This window comes from Triturus cristatus, chromosome 12 (assembly GCF_964204655.1).
Source record: "Triturus cristatus chromosome 12, aTriCri1.1, whole genome shotgun sequence".
NCBI lineage: Eukaryota > Metazoa > Chordata > Amphibia > Caudata > Salamandridae > Triturus > Triturus cristatus.
Window position 1 is genome coordinate 292,249,952 of NC_140595.1, and position 23,961 is coordinate 292,273,912.

At 43.7% G+C, this 23,961-nt stretch overlaps 1 protein-coding gene across 1 annotated transcript in view; it reads right to left on the bottom strand.

Annotated features, from left to right (window-relative positions):
- CNGB1 (cyclic nucleotide gated channel subunit beta 1) overlaps window positions 1–23,961 on the bottom strand; it is a 958,531-nt gene that overhangs the window by 670,083 nt on the left and 264,487 nt on the right. The window contains exon 16 of the mRNA XM_085637063.1: window positions 21,830–23,407. Within this exon, the coding sequence (XP_085493189.1) occupies window positions 21,830–23,407 (1,578 nt within the window). The remainder of the gene's footprint in view (window positions 1–21,829; window positions 23,408–23,961) is intronic.

Genomic DNA, 23,961 nt, shown 5'->3' on the forward strand with positions numbered 1-23,961 from the left:
ACAGAGTTATACACTGACAACTCAACTGTGCTAACTCCTGAATGGTACCACTAAAGTTGGTACTTCAAAGTATCAAAAGAATCATTACATTAAACGCAACTTGATGTCCAGGTTGAATTTAATGTAACTTTTGCGTAAAAGGCAACTTTAGAAAGTGCCATGCTGCCCAAGTTTCCCAGTTGACATGTGTAGATGCAGGTCACAAGAGAGCCTTTTGTCTTCCTGGGGAGATACATGAATGACTCCAGAAAAGGACACAACAGAGCCCTGCCATTGGAAGAAGTGTTAACTCTACATGGCAGGAATCCACACAGGGAATGAGCCCAAAAGATGAGCTTCAAAGGGGAAGCCACCTTTGAAGGGCAAGTGGTGGGCACAAATGAGAGAGGCTTCTCTTTTGTTCTAGTAGACAGGTTGGCATCGGGGACAGAGGGGGAAACTAGTTTTCCAGTGGTTATGTACCTCTCAGTTAGCCACACTTCTAGGGTGGGCTACCAAGCTCCAAACCCCAAGAGAAGGGTTCTGCCATTTTGGGAGTGGTAAGAACTTAGCATCATGTAAAAGCTTGATGCCACAATTTGCAGGAAAGTCTATATCAGACGGAAGGGGACCTGGAAGCCCATTGGGTATTAGTCAGCACATCCCTTGAGGGCAAATTGTGAGCATTAAAAGTGGCACCCCTGGCAACCAGATCTCAGATGACATCTGTACTCAATAGAAGACAGATGAAGGGCTGCCCTGCTGTTTCCTACACCTGGTAAAGCGAGGCTGCACTAAAGACTGGCTTGCATGTGCTGCTCCTGAGCTAGCAAAGAAGGGACAGTTCCTGTGGTGCCCTGCTCAAGGAAAAGTGATATCCGAGCCCGGACAGAAGAGCTGAATTCCATGATTCAGTTAACTGCATTCCTATCAGTGGTATTAGTGACTGCACATAAAGTATTTTACCTGATCTCTTCTCTTGACTGGCAATCTGTCCCCATTCTGTCATGGCTGGTGCCGATTGTGCGGTAGGACGCGCTTTGCCTTTCACTACTTCCGGTACTCCACCGGATGCCAAGTCAGCGCACTAGTCGGTAGTCCTACCTCCTCTCCTCCTACCTACTTAAGGCAGGAAGGAGTGCGGACGCGCGCAGCGGACGCGCCGGCGGCGCGCCAAAGGCAAGCCTGTCTGCGCCCGTCCGTGCCTGTTCGCTGCCAGCCGCCACAACCCCTGCCCGTTTTCGAAATATTTTGTTATATGTGACTGGTACTTAAGCCCTGCTCTGCCCTGATCTGGCAATGCTCCGCTACCCAAGCCAGGAACTTAAACTATTAAAACCATCAACAACCTGTGCACCCGAGGGTCTCTTAAATTCCCCGGCATACACTACTGTTTCAAACTTAGTTACAGACACTACTCTTAATAGGTCTATTCCGCTCCCTACATCTCAAGTAAACAATGCTAGCAATACCATTGAGACCCTTAAGCAACTAAAAGGGCTTTATTTTAATACCCGGTCGATTTCGAAGCACTCATTGGGAAATATGGAGCCTCTTAGACCTAGAAAAACCAGACATCTGTTTTATTACTGAATCTTGGCTCCATGAACATGCTTTCCCTGATGTGGCAACCGCATTTCCTGCAGAATATCATCTAAATAGATTAGATAGAGAAACAAACAAAGGAGGCGGGATTGTGATAGCAACCAGGGAGGTATTAGGCATCACTACATTAGACACCTCAACCACAGAAACGTCCGAAATGTTAATTTTTAAAATTGACACTGAATCGAAAAGAACCTGGAGAGGTGCCCTATTGTATTGGCCTCCCCACCAGAAAACCAATTTCGTAAACCACTGTTAGAAATGGGGGTCTCTAGTTGGCAGAGGTAGGTACATTTGACCAGGTAGGGGCCCTTGCTTCTAGTCAGGGTAAGGGAGATACACTCCTAAAATTATCCCTGCTCACCCCCTTGGTAGCATGGCACGGGCAGACAGGCTTATCTCAGAGGCAGTGTGTAAAGCATTTGTGAACACATACAGTAATATAGTGAAAACACTGCAAATGGACACCACACCAGTTTAGAAAAAATAAGTAATCTTTACTAGACTTAACACAAGACCAAACAACAATAATCCACAATACAGTAATAAAAATATGACTTTCAGATGTTAGAAATAGCTTAGTTCAATGTTGATGGTAAAAGCGACATTTTACTCTCAAAGTACCTTGGATGCGTCACTCAAAACAAATAAAAGGGTTGCAGGGAAGGTGATGCGTCGGTTCCTTGCTTCAGGGGAGTTGATGAGCCGGTTCCTTACTGCAGTGCAGGGGAGGTGATGAGTCGGTTCCTTACCGGAGAGGAGGTGATGCGTCGGTTTCTTACTGAGTTCCGGTTACAATGCGACAAGATGGCGCCTCCATGCGATGCGATGATCCGGTGCGATGCTACAAAATGGCATCTTCGATGCGATGCGACAACGTGGACGGCCGCGCGGCGAACTCGGTAGACTCTTGAGCCGCGACAGGCCCTGCGACACGCTTCTCCAGTGATGCGATGGCAACCTCTGTGGTGGCAATACGCTTCTCCGGTGATGCGACACGCTTCGTCGGTGATGCGGCGGCGAACAGCTGCGTCTGCGACATGCTTCTTTGGCGATGCAATGGCAACTGCTGCGGCGGCGACCCGCTTCTTTCTTGTTGCGTCGCGCTTCCAGCTCCCAGCGACACACAGTCTCCAGAGGACCCAAAATAACAGCATGTACCTCACTGCAGGTAGAATTCCCAGCAAGGAAATTCAGGGGGAGCTGGTGGTGAAGTCTTTGTGTCCCTGAGACTTCAGGATAGGAGGCAAGCTCAACTTCAAGCCCTTGGAGAGCTTCCTCAAGATAGTAAAAGTTCACACAAAGTTCCTTTTCTCCTTTCCTTGACAATAAAGTAACCACTGCAGGCCAACCCCAAACAGCAACAGCACAGGGGCAGTAATCTTCCTTCAGCTTCTCCGGTTCTTCTCCGTGGCAAAGGGTTTGTCTTGATTCCCAGAAGTGATCTAAAGTTCTGGGGTCTGGGTCCCAATATTTATACTGCCAAATACTTTGTTCTCTGAAGGCAGAGAGTGTCTGTGCCCAGCCAAAACCAGTTCTGTCCTCCCTGGTGCAGCTTCCTGGCAGGAGGTGGAGACAGCATTGTTGAAAGCAGACCTGGCCCAGGTAGCTGAAAGGAAAACTCCTCCCCCTACTCTCTATTCTATGAAGGCGCAGGTCAGTGAAAGGAAATCTCCTCCCCCTACTCTCTATTCAATGCAGGTCCTAATCAGCCAAGCTATGACCCATCAGACTGCTGGAGCCAAGGCCATCTCCAGCCCCCTGTCACTCACAAACCAGACATGGAATACACAAACCTAGCAGAGGAATGCTGGCTGGTTAGGCAAGAAAATACCTACTTTCTAAAAGTGGTATTTTCAAACACAGAATGTAAAAATCACCCACAATAAAAGATGTATTTTAATATTCTGAGTTCAGGCATACTAAACTTTATTTTCCTATCTTGTTCCTAGGGTCAGTTAGGATTATAAGATGTTATAATCAAACTGCCCATTCTGGCCTTCAGGAACAGATAGCCTTGCAATAGTGAAAAACGAATGTGGCTGTAATTCACTATCAGGACATGCCACGCACATCAGGGCATGTCCTTTTACATTCAATGCACCCTGCCCTTGGGCCTACGTTAGGGGTGACTAATATGTAGAAAAGGGAAGGTTTAGGGACGGGAGAGTGTGTGCACTTGACAAGTCGACATGGCAGTCCCAGACTGCACACAGGCTCTGCAATGGCAGGCCTGAGTCACATTTTACAGGCTGTTTCTGTGGGTGGCACAATCAGTGATGCAAGCTCACCAGCAGCATTTGATTTACAGGCCCTGGGCACACATGGTGCACTGTATTAGGGTCTGACAAGTAAATCAAATAAGCCAATTATGGAGTCACTAATCCAATACAACACTTTACAATAGGGAGCACTTGCACTTTGGCACTGAATAGCAGAGGCAAAGTGCCCAAAGCACATAGACCAGCAAAAACATAGGAGGCAACAGTAAAAGAATGGAAGGGAGACCCACGCAAATGGTGCCTGGTCTAACAACCACCTACTGGAGACGAATGCACCGCATGTATTAGCCTCAGATAACTTTTTCCTAATTGGTGATTTTAACTATCACACAGAGTTGTTATCTGACCCTGACACCAGCCAACTGGTGACAAATGTGAACAAACTGGGACTAGTCCAGATGGTGGTGGGACCCACGCATTTAGCTGGCCATACTCTCGATTTTTTGTTCACCAACTCAATTAATGTAGGAGTGGAATCCCCCATCCCTCTGCTCTGGTCGGATCATAAGTTGTTAAAATACTCTCTATTAATAGACACCAAAAAATCTTTGCCCAACAATGAACTAACATGGAGAAGGCCAAGGCCTAAAGATACGCTAGCTACTTTTTCAGCTCATTTTAACCCCCCACCACTAGCACACATTGAAAACATTGATCATGTGGTAATGGCCGTTGAGGATGCAATCTCATTGGCCTTGAACACCGTAGCACCTTTGTCAAAGGTGAAGGTTAGACCCAGAAACTCACCATGGTTCACAGAAGCCTTGAAAGCTGCAAAAATGTCCCGTAGGAATGCTGAGCATAGATGGAGAAAAACTAAGACCATAGAAGATCGTCAAAAATGTAAGCAGATTCATTAAGGCTATTAAGACAGCATCAGACACACCAAAAAAGCTGTATTTCATTGACAGGATCAATAAAGCCACCAACTCCAATAAGGAGCTTTATAAAATATTAAACAAGTTTACTACTCCCGCTTCTATTCAGAACATTAATATACAATGGCAAGAATGGGTTGACACATTATCAACATTCGACGAAAAGATCAAATCCATCCATAGATACTTTCAAGTCCACGATACAAAATATCTTGATAATAATTCAGCCACCAATCCGGATCCCACTACCCCCCTTTTACTAGAATTCACTAGATTTACCTTAGATGAGGTCTCAACCGCTCTGGCAAAGGTCAAATCAGGATCTCCAATTGATCCTTTCTCTCCTTGCTTCTTTCCAACTATTGGCCCTGTGCTTACAGATAAACTAACAGACTTATTCAATATGTCACTAGCCCAAGCAAAGATCCCAGCTGGATGGAAAGCAACACAGTTTAAGCCCATCCTAAAAAAAACACTCTGCCGATTCAAAAGAACCTAGTAACTATCGGCCTATCTCATTGCTCCCGTATTGTGGAAAGGTACTCAAATCCTTGATCAATAAACAGCTTACCATCCACTTGGAGAGTCATGGACTCCTTGATCCATCACAGTCAGGGTTCAGGGCATCACACAGTATCGAAACCTCCTTGGTGGAGGTTGTAGACAACATCAGACTCGCCTTAGACAACAGGCAGTCAGCCATGCTCGTTCTGTTAGACCTGTTGGCCGCCTTTGACACCATCTCCCACAGCATTTTAGAACAGCGGCTCTGGGAGGTGGGTGTCATGGGCAAGGCCTTGGACCGGTTCAGAAATTATCTAATGGATCGGACGACCACAGTACAAGTCGGCACCATGGCCTCTTGTATTCGGTCTGTAGGCATAGGAGTTCCTCAGGGTTCTATCCTGAGTCCTATGCTTTTTAACCTGTATGTGACACCTTTGGCCAGGGTAATCAGGTCCTACGGTTTTGAAGTGGTGTCATATGCTGATGATACGCAGCTACGGATTACCTTGGCCCTGACCCCTCTGACACTAAGGTTCGTTTTAAAAACTGCATAACCCATATTGACAATTGGATGTGTACCAATCAGCTACAACTAAACAGTAGTAAAACAGAGGTCATCCTCTTTGGTAAGGCGGAGAAACACTGGTCCAGTGACTGGTGGCCACAGAAGTTGGGCCCGTGTCCATCACCCAAATCCGTGGTATGAAATCTCGGAGTGATCATTGACAATAAGCTGTCTATGAAAGGCCATATAAGTCACATAATCAGCATTTGTTATGGCATTTTGCATAAATTACGAAACATTTTTCACTGGATTCCTATTGAATCCAGGAAACCGCTGGTACAGGGATTCATAATGAGCCGCATTGACTATGGTAATGCCCTGTTAGCTTTCATAAACAAGGAGCTCTACTCCAAGCTGCAATTTTTGCAAAACACAGCGGCTAGACTGGTGTTAAACCTTCCAGCTAGAGCACCATCAGTGCCCAGTCTGAAGACCCTCAATTGGCTCCTGATTAAAAAGTGATGCCGCTTTAAAATCCTTTGTCTTGTTCATAGGAATATGTATGGAACTGGGCCAAGTTATCTGGCTAAGAACCTTGGCTGGTACCAACCAAGCAGGACGCTTAGGTCCAGCTCCAAATGTCTTCTTACCGCTCGCAGAATCCGCACTGCCAGAAGCGGCGGTCGATCTTTCTCCTTTCTCGCACCTGCATTCTGGAACAAACTGCCACCTCATCTCCTCTCCATCACAGACCATAAGTATTTCTGCAAAAAAATAAAAACCTGGTTGTTCGACCATCCATAACTAGCTAATCTGATTGTAAGTCTCCACGGAGACTTTTGCTAGCGACATGAGACCCTACGGTGATATGTGCGCTTGACAAGTTCCTCTGACTTGACTTGACTGTTGCCTCTCCAGGGCCACAAAAGCTGTAGAAGTCACCTTGGCAGGTTGGTAGTCACAATTGCTTGATCACTGCTGACCACCAAAGCCCAGCCCCGGAGACTGAACCCGGACACTCAAAATTTTAACCAAATCTGTTGGACCTGGGAGGGTAATTAAAGTATAGTTTAGTCACTCAACACAGACACTAGCCGCAGTTAAAGGGAGCCTCTTTTTTCACTGTGACTGGAGACCAGTAGACCAGTGGCAATTGGTTTTGGCTGGAATTCACCTGGACTTTGAGTGACATCGACCCCTGTGGCCAAAGCCATCCAACAGTGTTCGTGGACTGAGTGGTGGCTCCAGGAAAACCGAATCAGCATCTTCAGCATCCTCTATCTCTTGCATCAGGACCACTTCATTGATGTCTATGGTGGTTTGCCCATAGAGCCTGGAATTGGACTGAAAAATGCTTTGACTGCAAGGTAACTGTCCTGCTGTGCCTTATTGCCCCTCTTGACTTTCTCTTGCTGGAGTTGATCTCTGAATGTGGGCTGGAATAGCAAAACACAACTTTCCAAATGTTTTCAAGGTAACCGCTAACTGCAACAGTTGCCAATGCTTCTTTGCATTTTGAGTGAAAAGCAGCGATTTACAATTTACTTAAAAATTCATATCTCCAAAACCCTCTGATGGATTTTGTTCATTTTGGTGTCTAAAATTGATAAAAATACGATATATTTTTATGAACCAGTGTCAGATTGGATTTTCTTTGTGTCACGCTTCTTTCTTATTGGATTGTTTTGGTACTTCTAAATGATCTGCACTTGTTCCGTTGTTAAAGCCTGACTGCTTGAAGCCATAGCTACCCAGGATTGAGCTAAGGTTTTCCAAACAAGCCTGACTGGACCCAAGACAGGTTTGTGAGTTTATTAAACAGTGAGGTCGCACAACCACACCAAATAATAAACCGCATTTCCTCACAGGAATTCAGTGGAAAATGGGTCAGAAAAAGATGGAAGAAGAGGGAACAGAAGGGAAATAAGATGAAGGGATAAAGTGGGGGGGGGTGGTGGAAGGTAGGGTGGGTGTTGACAGGATATTTGGGGCAGGGAAAGGGAAGATGGAGGTAAACGAGTGGGGTCGGAGGGGGATATGTGCAAGTGAGGAAGGAGGGGTTAGGGAAATAAAGCATCTTCAGATGAGGAACTAGGAGAAAAAGGGAGAGAAATGGATGAGAAATGAGAAAAGGGGAAGGGACAGGTTTGGAAGAGGCCATGGACAAGGAGATGTAAGGGAGAATGCATTGAAGGTGATGACTAAGTAGGGAGGGTAAAGGTGAGAATGGCATGTAGAAATAAGAAAAAAAGAGTAGCAAAGAAAAATGTTGACAATGTGATTCAAAAGAAAGGAAAGGGAAGGAAAATGTTAGGTGGTGGAGTGAAGTGAGACCCTCACGGTAGATTTGTTGCGCTTTATAAACCATTCATTTATTGATTGAAGTGGGTAAGATGAGGATGAAAGTGTGGAGGGGAATGGCAGTGGGATGCATGAGAATAGAGGGTTTAGGCTGAAGCTGAAGGGAAAAGAAGAGGGTATGAGAATGATTAAAGGGTGGGGAATGGAATTAGCAAGCATAGTGGGGGACGAGAAAAGGGAGGGGTATGGAGATGCTCAACAAGAGAGGAAATAACATAGGGAAAGATGGTGCATGAAAATGATGGACGGGAGATGGGGAGTGATGGCTGATGGGGGAAGAAGAGGTGTGGAAGAGGGACAGAATTAAACAGGAAACAGAATGGCAGTGAGGGGAAGGACGTAGAGATGGTGAGGGGGAAAGGAGTCTTATTGTTCTTGAATGAAATGTGTGCGAGGGGAAAAGGACAGGCAGTAAGGGACGAAGAATTAAAGTGATGGAAGGAAAGTACAGGAGTTTGAATGGGAAGTGAGGCGGAGTGGAGGACAACGGAGGGAGGAAATAACCGGTTAGAGGAAGTTAAAATGGGAATAAAAAAAGATGACTGAGAAAAAGAAGGAAGTAGAGGGAGGACAGTAAGAGGAAGGGATAGATGGAGGGCACAGAAGTTAGGGAGTGTGTTGACAGCAGATTTTGGATCAAGGAAACTGAATGGGTGATGGTAGAGGGGTGGTGATAGGAGAGGGGTATAGGGTAGATGGAAGAAAGGACGGAAATTATAGTGGAGAGTAAGGATTGAAAGGGAGGGGAAGGAGGCATCATGGGAACCGAGGTGGAAGGACAACAGAGGTGGGATCTTAGGGTGAAAGGTTATACAAAGATGGGGTATGGAAGCAAAGGCAACAGGGGGGGAGGAGAAGGCACTGAAAGGGGGTGAAAAAGTTTGGAAGGGGCTAGAAGTAGGTGGTGCATGGGAAATGAGGGGATAGGAAAGACTGTAGTGGAGAGGAAAGACTAGAAGGCACAGAAGGGAAAACAAGGGAAGCAGAGTGAAATATAAATGTAAGTAATATAAAGGAAAGTGAAGGGCTAGGCGAAAGAGAAGGTATTGTGGAAGGAAGGGGGGAGAATGGGAGAAAAAGAGGGAGAAAAAGAAAGGCACCAGGAAAAAAAAATAAAGGGGGTGGCAGGAACAGGGATCTGGAAAGATGCAAGGAGGTTATGAAGACGAGTCTGGGAGATAAGGATGGAACTGGAACAGTGGGTTAAAGAGTGAGGAGAGGAGTTAAGAAAGGGAGTTTTGGGAAATGAGAGGAGGGGTTGGAGCGTGAAGGATTAAGAATGGATGATGTTTGGATTATGGGGTCGGCACTATTATTGAAGGTAATGTAAAATTGTTTGTGGGTGTTATATTAAGGGAGATATCATTGTAATTTAGAAAGGGTTGGAACACGTGTTTAATGGAGACTTAAAGTTGGGCTGGGGTTTTTGAGGGGCAGTTTTCGGTTTGGTTCTCAGTTCGGTTTTCAGTATTTTATTCGGTCTCTTGTCTCACCTTTGCTCCGCGTGCCCCGAACACCTGCGCTCTTCACTTCAGGGACCAGAACTTTCCTGGATTCTCCAGACGCTTGATGTCCCAAGATGCAGCAACAGGCAGCGGTCCACCCTGGCTGTTCTGCTCTCCGGCGCTGCCGTTCGCACGCAACCTGGCTTTTCTACTAGGGAGAGACACGTCACAATAGGCGCAATACGCATGTCGTCATGATGACATTCCAGGAGCGTGGGATATACTAACTACCAGCATCTTGCAAGGGGGAGGGGGCAGGGAAAGTCCTGGAGGATGCCTAGTTTCATTACATGATCTAAGTTGAAGTCGCTCAAACTGCTCCTGCAGTGAGCATGAAAAGTGAAAAGGTCGAATTCTCCCCGAAGTACAACCTCGTCTCTGTCAACATGGTATCCCGGGACACCTGGATTGTCTTCATGGCCCCAGAGCCGCTTGACATCGCCGTGCAGAGTCTGTGTCATTAGTGAGCTAGGCATATGCTTCTGCCGAGAAGGACTGTGGATTACCCACTGCTCTCCTGTCCAATATTCATATATATTGTCCTCTGGTAAGCATGTGTGGTCTGAGGTAGATAAAGCAGAGTTTAAAAAAAAAAAAGTTTCTCATCCAATGGGTTGCACTATGTGGGGTTGCTCCTTTATATTTCATCAACCCAAACAGTGCGTGATTAGTAAAAATAAAAAATATGTAATAACATTTTAAAAAAATTAGGTGCAGGAGCTCAACGTTTTTTCACGGGAGCATCCTGCCTGCACTGCTGAATGCCAAGGCTGCAGAATACCAATGCTGCCTAGTCTTGATTCGACCTTCTGCCTCTGTCCTCCATCACACTACACTTCCTTTCTCTTTTCCTGGCTCTCGCTGGTCCATTTTCAAACCTGCCTTAACGTCTTATTAACTGATTTTTTACCTTTCTCTTCCTCATCTTTTCTCCATTTTCTGCCTTTCTCTCTCTTGCTCTGGGTCAGTGTAAAATGATGTTAAAAAAAAAAAGTATTGGTTTCCCAAAAATGAGCGTGCCGACCACCTTCACAAATTATGCACTGAACCTGGAACAACCTCTACTCTCTTCCAGGTGAGCCCACCCAGGTACTCGAAAATAAAGTGACCAATGGACAGACCAGCAGAGCCCCTAATCTGATCCTTTCAACTACTTGTTGGAGCACGTGTAACTCCTATCTAGTTTCCACCATTACCCCTACATTGACTGTTGTTTAGGAGTCCCAGGAAGTTTAAACTTGTTTATTTTATGTGTACCATGTTACACACAAGAAACTTAGAGGGTCGTTTGGCGGTCAACAGTAAACTTGGGTGGGGTGAGCCAGGGGAACCTCCTGAAGAATACACTGGAAATGACAGTTCCTTTTTTGGCAAATTAATCCTTCGTAACTAATGAAAACCTCCCTATCGTGAAGTATGGATGGAAGGGGGAGAGGATGTGGCCTTATGGCTAGGGCAGTTGGCCTCAAATCTGGGGAACCGGGTTCGAGCCTTGGCAAAGACGCTCAACATCCTGTGATTCTGGGCAAATCACTTAATCTACCTGTGCCTAACAAAAATGAGTATGTCCTTGATTAACGCAGCTGGTGCTCATGTAAAGCACTCTGATACCTCCAGGTCAAGTTTGCGCTATATAAAGCTCTGAGAAAAAAAAAAAGTGCAAGGTTGTTCCAGATGACAGAGGCTCCTTGGATGATTACTATACAAACGTTTCAATTCAAAGCAGACTCAAATTAAAGTTATGAAGTTGAATTCTCTAAAAGATTTGGGGACTGCCAAATTATATACTCAAAGCCAACTGTTAGGATCAAGAAATATATTGAAGATTGACGTTTCAAATGTACTGTCCAGTGTTATCAACGGCACACCCCACATATATGGCTTCCGCAACACTGCGCGGTCAAAGGAAATTATACATCGTTTAGCAAGAAATAAGGTAAGTGTAACATATATTTCTAAAAAAGAGTGGTTGAAGTGTTGAGGGGTCTTAGGCCACCCCCCTCTCAAAATTAGTGAGATGGGATACAACCAGAATCAACATTAGTCTATTACTTAGAACTGTCCAGGAGTCAAACAGCACATACGAGGAGGTTTCAGAAACTGTAGCGCTATTTGCTTTTTTTTGGGCCAATATATAATTGTTGATACGTCCAATTGTAATCTCCAAAGGCTGGCATATAAAGCAGTAGAGCCCAGAAAAGGTATACATATTTACTGCGTCACATAATTGAGAGTGCCGCTCCCCACCCCTCAGGGAGAAAGAGTCTGCCATTTTGTTATATATCAAACCTCCATCTATAGTGATAAGATAAGTGAAACCCCCAAACGTGTTTGCGAACAAGGCATTTCATGTGTGATTGAACAGCGTGGCCCTGGCTAGTAGAGGCCATGTTTTGTCAGCTTAGGCCCCTACTCTGGAGCAAGTGCTTCTATCATAGCAATGCTAAGGACCCTTCCAAGTATAAAGCGTTCATTGAAGCTGGTAAGGGTAGCACAGCCTGGAGCTGTGCCGGATCCAAATGCCTCAGAATTGTGTTGCGTAAAAAAGATAATGACACGTGGCTCGTTATACAATGTCTGAACCCATTTAATGAATTAACCCTATCAAATGTCAAATGAATCCCATTGCCATGCTGAAATGAGAAGTGTGCAAAGCTGAGCAGTCCATTGACACTCAACTTTGCACGTTTTTTTAAAAAGATTTTCTGCTGTGTAAATCTCAAGAAATAATGAACAAAGAAGAGGTGCAGCTTTAGTAGCCCCTTGTAGTAGTGGGAAACTTCTGTGAGGATCTGCAAGAACAGCAGTTGTTCCCAGTTAGATGAAGCCCTCCGTTATATCCTACCAGCAGCCAATGAGCTTCCGTGAAGATCAAACTGATCTACTGCAGGCCACCAACAGCACTCCTGTTGGGACCCTTCTGAGATCCTGCAGGCACCCCAAGTATGTTCCCGTATATACACCCCATAGAACTCCTGCAGGCATGCAATGATTTGTGAAACAACGGCATTCAACTCCTGCAGGCGGCCTATTCACGTCTGGCGGTAGCTCACGACGTTCCTGGAGCTCCTTTCAGCTGATCAGTGAACACATGCAGGCATGCCAGTGAGCCCAGGCAGAAACCTACGCAGCACCTTTAGGTGGCTCAGTTGAAACCTTGCAAGAACGTAGCGGGACTCCTGCGAACACGCAATGGAGTATTGTCAATACCCATCTAAGCTCATGCATGTGCTCCCTTAGGGTCCTTCATCATGGGCTGCACTCTTTGCCTCACATCGAGTAGCTTCAACATCACTGCAGTCTCCCATCTGCCTTCCTCTTCCCACTCCCCCTACCTTAGTCTCACTGCTCCTCTGTCTTTACCATTCACAAGTTCCCTTCTCTACTCTTGTACTTTTTATTCCATTTCCCCATCTTCATTTCTTTTCTCTTTCATAAAGGTATACATTATTAAGCTACGATTTCTCCCCTGACCTCCTTCCAATCTTGTTTCACCCTGTCTTTCTTCCACTGACTCTCGTCCTTTTTCTTTTCTCACTCTTGCCAGTTGTTTTCACCAGCTTTCTCCCTTCATCTATTCTCACTTTTTTCTTTTCCCTTTACCGTTTTATGTCCAACATCTCTATCTGATTATTCCTCTTTCTCTATCTGCATTACTGTTTCCCTCTTCACACTTCTCTTTCTTATGCATTACTTCCTTTTTATTCATATTTTAATCTCCTCGTTTTCCCATTCCATTTTTATTATTTATTGGGACATCAACTCCGCCACTCAGTTTCAGTTTATTAATTTTACAGAGTTACTTAAAACCATTGCAATGCATGCAAGAAATAAAACCATATATAAAAGATTAATTCCCAATGATAAAAGTTCATAATTAAACTATATAACACGTCCGTTACTTACAAGTAAAAAAAAAATACCAATTAAATGTACGAGAGCAACGACTATGAGTGACCCAGTCAGTGCAGTGATTGTTACTCCCACTGAGAAATTAAAATTGATTATCCAATGGCTCCTTCCCAAAAAAGCTTTAGTGACAATTTGGCATTTTTGCCCTTGCTGCTTTAAGAAATCTGACTAGTCTGGAGTTCAATTGTGGTGATACTGGATCGAAGCAGGCCAAAACTGCTTGCCTCCTTGTCCAAATTCCCCTTTGATTCGTTTTTTTTTTTTTGCAGTTGCCTCCTTTCCTGAAGCATCCCCGAGCAAGAACAAACGGTATGGATGATGTCGCCCTGGCCATTTTTGCACAAACTGTATACTGTAAAAGTCTGCACCCTTTTCCATGGGGGAAGATGCTGCGTGCATGGTATCACTCTGAGTCTTAGCTTTAGGAATTTTAATTTCTGTGCTTTTAGATAGCCCAGGTTTAAATATTGTTGCGGGGCTAGGATTATATAAGAATTCAGAGTCATCCAGGCGTGCGCTCTAGCTGAAAAATCTGCTTTGTCCTCCACCAGTGACTGTTTTTTCAGCGACTTCCAGATTAATTTCTTCAGAGTTGAGTGGTGGCACTGTGTATTCCATAAAGGTGAAAAGCCTGTGTTTGCCAGGGTGAACAACCTTTACAACGCAACTTTTACACCGCACTACCATTACAACGAAACTATTACAACGCGAAATCTGTTACAACGCATGCCATTACAACGCATGCTATTACAACGAAATGCACTAGATGGCGCGCTAACATTAGAAATAGTGTAGTTTTACTATCCAAACACCTTCCCTACTGCAACGTGGACTGGAGTTAGAATAGTAAATTATACATTTCTAATGTCAGCACTCCATCTAGTGTACGTCGTTGTAAAAGCATGCGTTGTAAAGGCTGGCGTTGTAACAGATCTTGCGGTGTAAAAAATGCGTTGTAACGGCATGCGGTGTAAAAGCATGCGTTGTAACGTCATACATCCGTTTGCCAGTGCCTCCTGAAGATACATTCTTGCAGGCAAATTCTCCCTCTGTTGGAGATCTTGCCACAGAAGGTGGTTTAATGAATTAGGGGTTGATGTTCTGATTTTATTACAGCAGTTAATGTATGCTTCATATCTGGCCCAAGTTTGCTTTAACAGGCCAAACTCCAGTCTAAGCTGCGCCGGAGAGGTATAGTTCGGGAGGCTGAACATAGTTCTGTATGCTTTTACAAGTGTTTTATCCAAAAGATTGCCATCTCTCCCTCGCAAAGCTTCACTACCATAGGTGATTGTAGGTAGAATTTTAGCCTGTGCTACCATCAAAGTTTGCAGTCATGCTACTCTTTTTCATGTTCTCAGTTTAGCTTTCTCTCCTCCTTCCTTTCCTTCCACCTAGTCTTTCTCTTTCCCTCAGTGTTTAGTTCTATTTTTCACTCACACAGCTCACATACACACCCATTGCTCCCCACTCATGCTAGTTGACCTTAATTCTACTGTCATTCAAATGTCCTTCCTTTTCAGGTTTGGATTGACAGCGCAGCTGACTGCCAGAGCTTATGTGATCCCTACACAAAGAGCTTTAAGAAGCAATACTGGGAGTGGGGCTTTTGCTCCGCCCACCTGCTGGACTTCCGCTCTACAAGTATTTGATTGGACAATAGCTGCTTTTGTCAACATAAATAGTGGTTCCAATACTCATACCTGATTAAGACATTGTGCTAGCAGACTGCACGTCAAGTACATGAAAGGGGCTTTGCATGGTGCATCCCAGTGGGCAATACATTAGTAAGGGCTTTGACATTCTGAAATCTGTGACAAATATAACGCAGAAGAAGTTTCACATTGTGAACTCACTACTAAATGCAATAGGAAGGGTATTAATCTTGTGAACTCTCTGACAAATACAACAAGAATGAGTTTTACAGTGTTAATTCTCTGGCAAATGCAAGAGGAAGGGGTTTTACATTGTGTCCTCTGAAAAATGCAACAAGAAGAGGTTTTACATTGTGAACCCTCAAACAAACGCATAGGGAAGGGGTTTACAATATAAATTATGTGACAAATGTAATAGGGAGGGGTTTTACATTGAGAACGTACTACAAGTGCGAAAGGAAGGGGTTTTACGTTGCGGACTCTGAAAAATGCAAATGAGAGGGTTTTGCATTGTGAACATTCTCACAAATACAATAGGAAGAGGTTTTCCATTGTGAACTCTGACAAATACAACAGGAAGGGGTTTTATATTATGACTTCTCTGACGGATGCAATAGGAAAGAGTTTTTCATTGTGAACGCTCTCTCAAGAAAAATAAAGAGTGTTGTTACATTGTCAACTCTGAAAATTGATATAGGACGGGGTTTTACATTGTGAACTCTCTGACAAATGCAAGAGGAAGGGGAGGAAGGCGTTTTACATTGTGAACGTGACAACTACAATAGGAAGGGGTATTATATTGTGAGCTCTATGATAAAATCTAAAAGGAAGGGGTTTCACATTGTGGACTCCTTTTACAAACACCAAAGGAAGGGACTTTACATTGAGGGATCTTCTTACCCAAAGTTCAAGAGGTGACAGAGATAACTGGTTTTCATTTGTATGCATTTGGAACACCCGGAAACGTTGTTGAGATTTAGGGTCAGTGGGTTCTCCATGGGGAACATGTTACCCTGTGGAGGAAATAAAAGAAAAAAGAAAAAGTGCATCTGCACACCGGACTGTATTTCCTCAGTGCTGATCTGTATCCTCCATACAAGTCAGCACCGGGGAAACAGTAGATGTCACCTGACATTCCTAGTAGTAAGCCTGGAAATATATGACTGGTGCAACCTTCCAGGTGTACTGCTGGGAATGTTTGTGAATTCCCTAAAGTGATATATATACACTATTGTGTAGGTATCTATGACCGTGAGTGGAAATGCACAATGTTTTCATGCTATAGTCTCTAATATTCTGACCACAGCTCCTCTTGGAACTTTCCAGGTTGCCAAGGGTCTGCAGCAGCTTCTTACCCCATCCATTTCGGCCACCCTACATGCAGCATTGCTTCTTTTTCTTCTATTATCCACCCTACATGCAGCACTGCTTCTTTTTATTCTATTATCCACCCTACATGCAGCATTGCTTCTTTTTCTTCTATTATCCTCTCATTGTTTTTCCCACCTTCAAGTGTAAAACCTAAGAAGGGGGTATGGTAAGGACCATCTCTCCCTTCCTGAAGCAATCTGATTCATGAATGATTTAAACATAACCCTGATTTCTGGATCCCTCCTTACTCCCATGTTCTACATTACACAAACAAATAAGAAGGCATATCTAATAGGTCTTGGCTAAATTAAAATAAAAACACATTGCTATTGAACTTTATAATTTCAGGTGTTTGTGCCCTCTTCTCTATCTCCCCAATAAAAACATATTCTAACTGGGTCAGTTGTGCCACATAAAATAAAGTATACTTTTGGTATTGTTTGGTACCTGTTTGCAGCGCTTGTGTCTCGCAATGTCGAGTTTTTATTATCATGCATCCATAATATCATAGAAAAAATATTGACCACCAAAATACTAAGAAGGTAAATGTAAGCAAGTACAGTTTTAAAAGTCTTAAATCCACAACTACACACCTTGGAAAAAGAATATATATATTTTATATTCACTGAAAAAACCATAGGTTTCACACATGTTATAGTTAGCTGGACATTTTACTGATAAAAAACCAATGAAATTCCCCCGTTATAGTTACTGTAGGCAACTATAACTCACGCGACCGCAATCCTCTGCTGATGCTAATACTGTATTTAGACACTTATTTGCCCATGTCTTCTTCCATTAAATTTTAGCTATACATATATTACAAATATTTTTTTTTCATAAAGACACATATGTCATCAGCAGAGGATTACGGTCGCGTGAGTTATAGTTGCCTACAGTAACTATAACGGGGGAATTTCATTGGTTTTTTATCAGTAAAATGTCCAGCTAACTATAACGTGTGAAACCTATGGTTTTTTCAGTGAATTTGCAAGGTTTTTTAAATGCTAATTCCTAACTATAACGTGTGTGAAACCTATGGTTTTTTCAGTGAATTTGTACGGTTTTTTAAATGCTAAGTTACTTTACGCCATTTGTGGCGTGCGCGCCCACTTAACGCAGTTCGTTCCGTGCGCGCACGGTGCGCTTCGCGCACCGCGTGTCCACGTTACGCTAGATGGGCCCTGAACGCACGATGCGCTTCGCGCACCGTGCACACATGGAGGAAACATATGATGAGCATCGTTGTGACAGGTAAAATATATGTTTTGTAAAGTCTATATATATATATATTACCTACTGGCGGTCGCCAGTAGGTAGTTATAGTTAGGACCCTGTTTCCATAGGAAAACCGCAACATTCTATTTGGAATAACTTTGGCGCCGGTCGACGAATCCTCGCGAAATTTTCAAAATAGGTGGGGCGCTACGCTCCGCTCCTACCCTGAAAGTCTCGGGGGGATTCGTCAAGCGGGGGCTGAGAAAAAAGGGGGGTCCCAAAACGCGTTTTTCCCATGCATTTTTCTATAGGACCTTTAGACACAGCTACAGCCCGAACGGCTGAACAGAGTTACTTGAAATTTGGCAGAGAGGTAGTCCTCAGGTCAAGGAAGTGCCTTTTGTAGGTCTGGTGTAAATCTGTTCAGTAGTTCCTGAGAAAATAGCATTTAAATCAATATATATATCTGTGGCAGCTTACGGTGCGCTTACCGTGCGCTTACGGTAAGCTTACCGTACGCGTACGGTGACGTGCGCGAGCGCGATTCTGATTGGCTGTTAGATCTTAGTAAACATTCGAATCGGTCGAAACCAGGAAGCGGCGGCCGCCATTTTCTCTCTCGCACTCTGAGGGGGGGAGGAAAAACAAAGGCAAAAAACATGTAAAGGGGCTGTTTAGACAGCTCCTAACCACCTAGACTTGATGAAGGGGTCCCCAAAGAAACCCCAAGGCCAAAAAGTCAATTTTATATTTTTTTGAAAAATCGCCGATTACGCTTACCGTACGCGTACGGTAAAAATAATTTAAAAAAAATAAATTAGCATATATTGTCAATGAAAATGTAAAAGATTACCTTTCACAACGAAGCGCATAATATGTCCTCCATGTGCGCACGGTGCGCGAAGCGCATCGTGCGTACATGGCCCATCCAGCGTAACGTGGGCACGCGGTGCGCGTAGCGCACCGCGTGCCCACCGTGCGTGCACGGCACTAACTGCGTAAAGTGGGCGCGCGGTGCGAAGCGCACCATGCGCGCACGGAACGAACTGCGTTAAGTGGGCGCGCACGCCACGAATGGCGTAAAGTAGCTTAGCATTTTAAAAACCGTACAAATTCACTGAAAAAACCATAGGTTTCACACACGTTATAGTTAGGAATTAGCATTTAAAAAACCTTGCAAATTCACTGAAAAAAACATAGGTTTCACACATGTTATAGTTAGCTGGACATTTTACTGATAAAAAACCAATGAAATTCCCCCGTTATAGTTAGTGCAGGCAACTATAACTCACGCGACCGCAATCCTCTGCTGATGACATATGTGTCTTTATGAAAAAAAAATATTTGTAATATATGTATAGCTAAAATTTAATGGAAGAAGACATGGGCAAATAAGTGTCTAAATACAGTATTAGCATCAGCAGTGGATTGCGGTCGCGTGAGTTATAGTTGCCTGCACTAACTATAACGGGGGAATTTCATTGGTTTTTTATCAGTAAAATGTCCAGCTAACTATAACATGTGTGAAACCTATGTTTTTTTCAGTGAATATATATATATATATATACACATAACAAAGATTTATAGATGTGCAGTTCAATATAGTACACTTTTACTTAAATAGTTAAACTTTTTGTGACGATATTTTGGCGTGCAATATTTTGGCTACGGTATTATTGTATCATTATATTAAAGACTCAATATTCTGTACCATATCATTGCGCTGGTTTCTTTTTAGGTTTGGTGTTGTAATGAAAGCCATTTTTTGCACTTATTGATGACTAAGCCTTATTACGATAAACCCTAAAAGGGGCTGTGGCGCTCCAGCAGAAATTGGTATTGCCATTGGTTGAGAGGTATTCTGTGCTTTAGTAAAGGAGTTTACCAGTTGCACAACAATATTGCTGTATTTGCTATTTTTATTGGTAGAGATAAAGCAGCAGAGTCATGAAAGACATACTTGAGACTGTTTCATTAAGATAGATATGAGGGGCTGATTTAAGAAGGGTTTTGTCCTGGCTAAAGACAGCCATATGACTGTCTTTCCTGACTTACAGATGGTTCTCTCTGAATTAAAAGGGACTGAAAATAGGAGACTTAAGCCAGTTCTCAGATATTCTTAAATCAGGGAAAATCCCTTTGTAGATATCATTCCCCCCTCTACACTGGACATACAGTTTCAATGCTAGGTAATTTTACAGCATACATATACCCATGATTTCCTTTTTTCCCAGGCCAGCAACATAACATTTGCAGCACAATAATGATTTTTTATTCTTAGTGGGTTTTTAAAAACAAGGCTTTCTTTTTTTGAATGAATACCGTCTTCCAACAATAACAATGTTTCCTCAACGATGAAGCTAAGAGGCAGGAGAAATGAAAATTGCATTTCACCTCACAAACAGAAGGGAACAAAATGGTAAAACTTAGAATGACCCTCTTGCTAAGTAGTTGGTAAAGTACACAAGAAACAAGGTGCCTAGACGAAACTGAGGATGAGGAGATCTTTTATATGGGGACAGCACTAAGTCTATGTAGGCCTCATGTTGGCTGTGATCTTATGACCATATAACAAGGCCCACATAAGCTACCGTTGATGGATTAAAAAGGTCACTATTAGCTTTCTTCCAAAGTCTAGCTTTTAGATCCTTCAACAGTTACTTGGTGCATACAATTGTAGCAAACCTTTTAGAGTATTTTGGTTTATATTGATGGAAGAATTTGCACAGAACATAACAGGTTTACTCACCTCCATAGGCAACACATTTCTCAACCTTAGTTTCTTAGCCTGTCAATTGGGATTGATTCAAGTACTATTAACAACTTCCTAAAAAAAAGCCTGAATTGTGAGGAACTAAAACCCAAAGCAGCTCACAAATGAACATTTGTGAGCTTCTTTGGGTTTTAGTGGCCTCACAAATTCTGCACCACACTGCATGCTCGCCAGGGTATTTACCCTAAACAGCTCTACAGGGGCCAACAAAGGACCCTGCACAAGCTTAAAGTTAGAAGGAGGAGGAATCAGCTGATCAGGTTGATCGTGTGCTGTGCTTTTCTTAATTTGAGGATGAGATCTTACACTGTTAGTAAAGCGGAAGACCAAGTAACTGAATTCCTCATCACAACCAAGCTCAAATCGATGTAGCCCAAGCGCCCTTCTATGATTTTACCATTTCTCGCTAACACCTTCCACTTAGAGGAATTTGCCTTGAGTATTTATTTTTTTACAACACTCCGCAAAGAGTAATTTGTACAAAGCATTTTCTGTTTGCGCACCAACAACAGTATCCTCGGCATATGTAAGATAGAGAAGATATACCCGATTATCATTCAGGCAATCCACATTATACTTTTCCATGTAGTCATGAAGATCATATATTACAATATGACAAAGCTGTGAGGCTAGAAAGCAACCCTGGCTGGCTCCCTTAGTAAAGGAGTTGGCCTTGTGTTTTCCACTCTTGTACCATATCGGAGAAAGGCTGTAACTGACACGTAACGGACACAAATAATGAATTAATTGTTTTAGGATAGTATGTGAGGCCATGGCAAGACTTGGAAGGTCTGAATCCACATGAACTAATTTGTTGTCATGCCCTCATATTTAGTGATACGCAAACAAATGATGGACGGAATGCTGAATGAATCATACATTCACCCCCAGTCAAAAAATCTGGGTTAAATCCATCGTTCTTCTGCTCACTACGCCACCCCAGTTTGGACCCTGCGAGGATGCTTGTTTCCAGTCCAGGGAGGACCTTGCCTGGCAGTTTGGGCTGGACTGTTCCCATTGGGCAAAGGGTCAAGACTGATTTGCATATGGCTGGGTTCAAACTGGAATCGTATGGGGAGCAAAAAAACGATGGATTTAGACCCAGATATCTGTACTGGGGTGAATGTATGACATTGTTCTGCATTCTGTCCATCTATTCATCTTTTTGCACTTATATTTATTGAAACATGATAACCTCTGCTATCTAGCCATATGTGTGTTTACTAGTGCCTCGTTGATTCCAGAACCATTCACCATACTATCTTCTTCTACTCCTACCTGTCTTCTCCATTGGAGGGCTGGGGCGAGTATCAGACTGGGCTGTTTTCTCATCCGGCATCATTTCCTGCTGAAGAGTGCCTTCCTCCGGAATTACTTCCTGATGGATCAAGGCCTCTTCTGGCTCTTCTTTGTTGTTAACCCTGCATTCCTCTGGCAGAGTTTCCTGATGGAACAAAGTCGCCTCTACTGTCATTTCCAGTTGGCTCTTACTCTCCTCTGGTATTGCTTCCTGTTTGCCCGTGCCTTCCTCTTCTACAGCATCCTTCTTGGCAAGACTTTCTTCAAGCATCATTTTTAGTTGGTTCTTGTTTTCCTCTGACACCATTTCCTGATGGCCCTTTCCCTTCACTGGCAGCACTTCCTCTCTGCCCTTGCCTGCCTCTGTTACCACTTCCTGCTGTATACTATTCTCTGCTAGCATAACTTTGCTTTGGATCATATTCTCTGCTGAAATCTTGTCCTGCTTGCTCGTGACTTGTGCTGGCATAACATCCTGCTGAGCCCTACCCTCCACTGGCATTTCTTGCTGCTGGCCCTCACCTCCCCTTGACAATAACTTGTGCTGGGCTGTCATCAGGTCTTCTTGAGTGATATTTTCCTCTTCTACTACTACCTGGCAGCCTTCTACATCTTCTAACACCATATTCTGCTGTGCCTTACTCTCCTCGCACATCACCACTTGCTGGATCTTATACTCTCCGGACATCATGTCCTGCTGGCACGTCATGCTTTCTTCTGACAATGCTTCATGCTGGACCTTATCCTCCTCTGGTATCAGTTTCTGCTGGTCCTCACCTTCAGATATCACTATGTCTGGTTGGCCCTTACTCCTCAATTGCTCCACTTCCTGCTCGACCTTGCTCACCTCTGTTGTTTCCTTCTGTACCTTGTTCTCCTCAGGCACCGCTTTAGGCTGTGTGCTGCCTTCCTCTTCTGCTATTTCTGCTTCACCCTTGCAGCCCCCCAGTGTCTCTTCTTGCTGATCATTACTTTCTCGTGGCATCACGTCCTGATGGCTATCACCTTCATCAAGCACCTCATTCCCCTCTTTACTCTCCTCTGTCATCGTGTCTTGTTTCTCAATAGTGCCCTCTTGCCTTACTGCGTGCTGAGCACAGGCCTCGTCTGGTGTCACTTCTTCCTGGGCCTTACTGTCCTTTGGCATCTGATCCTGCTGTGCTTTACATTCTTCTGATTTGACGTCCTGTTGATCTTCACTTTCCCCTTTCTCTTCTTGCTGCACCTTGCTTTCTTCGGAAATCACTTCTGGCAGGTTCTCTTCTTCTTCTTGTTTCACTTCCATCTGTGCCTTGAAGTCCTCCGACAGATCCTCCTGCTGATGACCCTCAGCTTTGTCTGCTATCAGGTCGTGCTGGACGCCATTCTCCACATCTTTCTGGTCCTCATCCTCCTCCAGTATCCCTTTCTGTTGGACTCCACTTTCCTCAGTCTTGGCTCCATGCTGGGCCTCATTCTCATCTTGTCTCACATCCGCCTCAACCTTCTCTTCCTTTGGAGAGTCCTTGTCTTTAGCAGCAGGGACATCCATCTTACAATCTTCCACAGGGATGCATACTGGAACAAGGAGGGACACAGAGAGCATTGGTAAATGAAGAAGATACACCTTTGGACATGAATACAGAAGTTGAGCAGTGCAACCTTGCTTAGCACCCAAAAGGAAGTGTGCAGCCTGCTGGTCTCACATACCGTCTCACAATTTTGACTTCAAATGTAATGAGGCTTTTAGGCTTCCAAGGAGATCTTGATTCAGGTTATGCAACTTGTAGTACTTCATAGACCTAATGGTGAACATTGTAAATTTAAGACTAGTCGCTTCACGAATAATGTAATGTCTTTTTCATGCCTGCTGCCAGATTTCAACCTGTTCACAGAATTTATATAAATACATATTGTTTTCCTGAGTGATTCAAAACCAATGAACTGCATACTTCCTCTTCGGGTACAGTGCAGAGCAAACCTATGATATTTTACTAACTTTTTATTAGCAATGTATGAAGTTGAAAAGTTTATTTTCACACCCCTTTGTATTTCTCTCAAAAGCGAAAGAAAATGTGGGCCTTAACCACTGGACTTTAGTGCGAAAATCCTCCTTTTCACATTGAATTTAA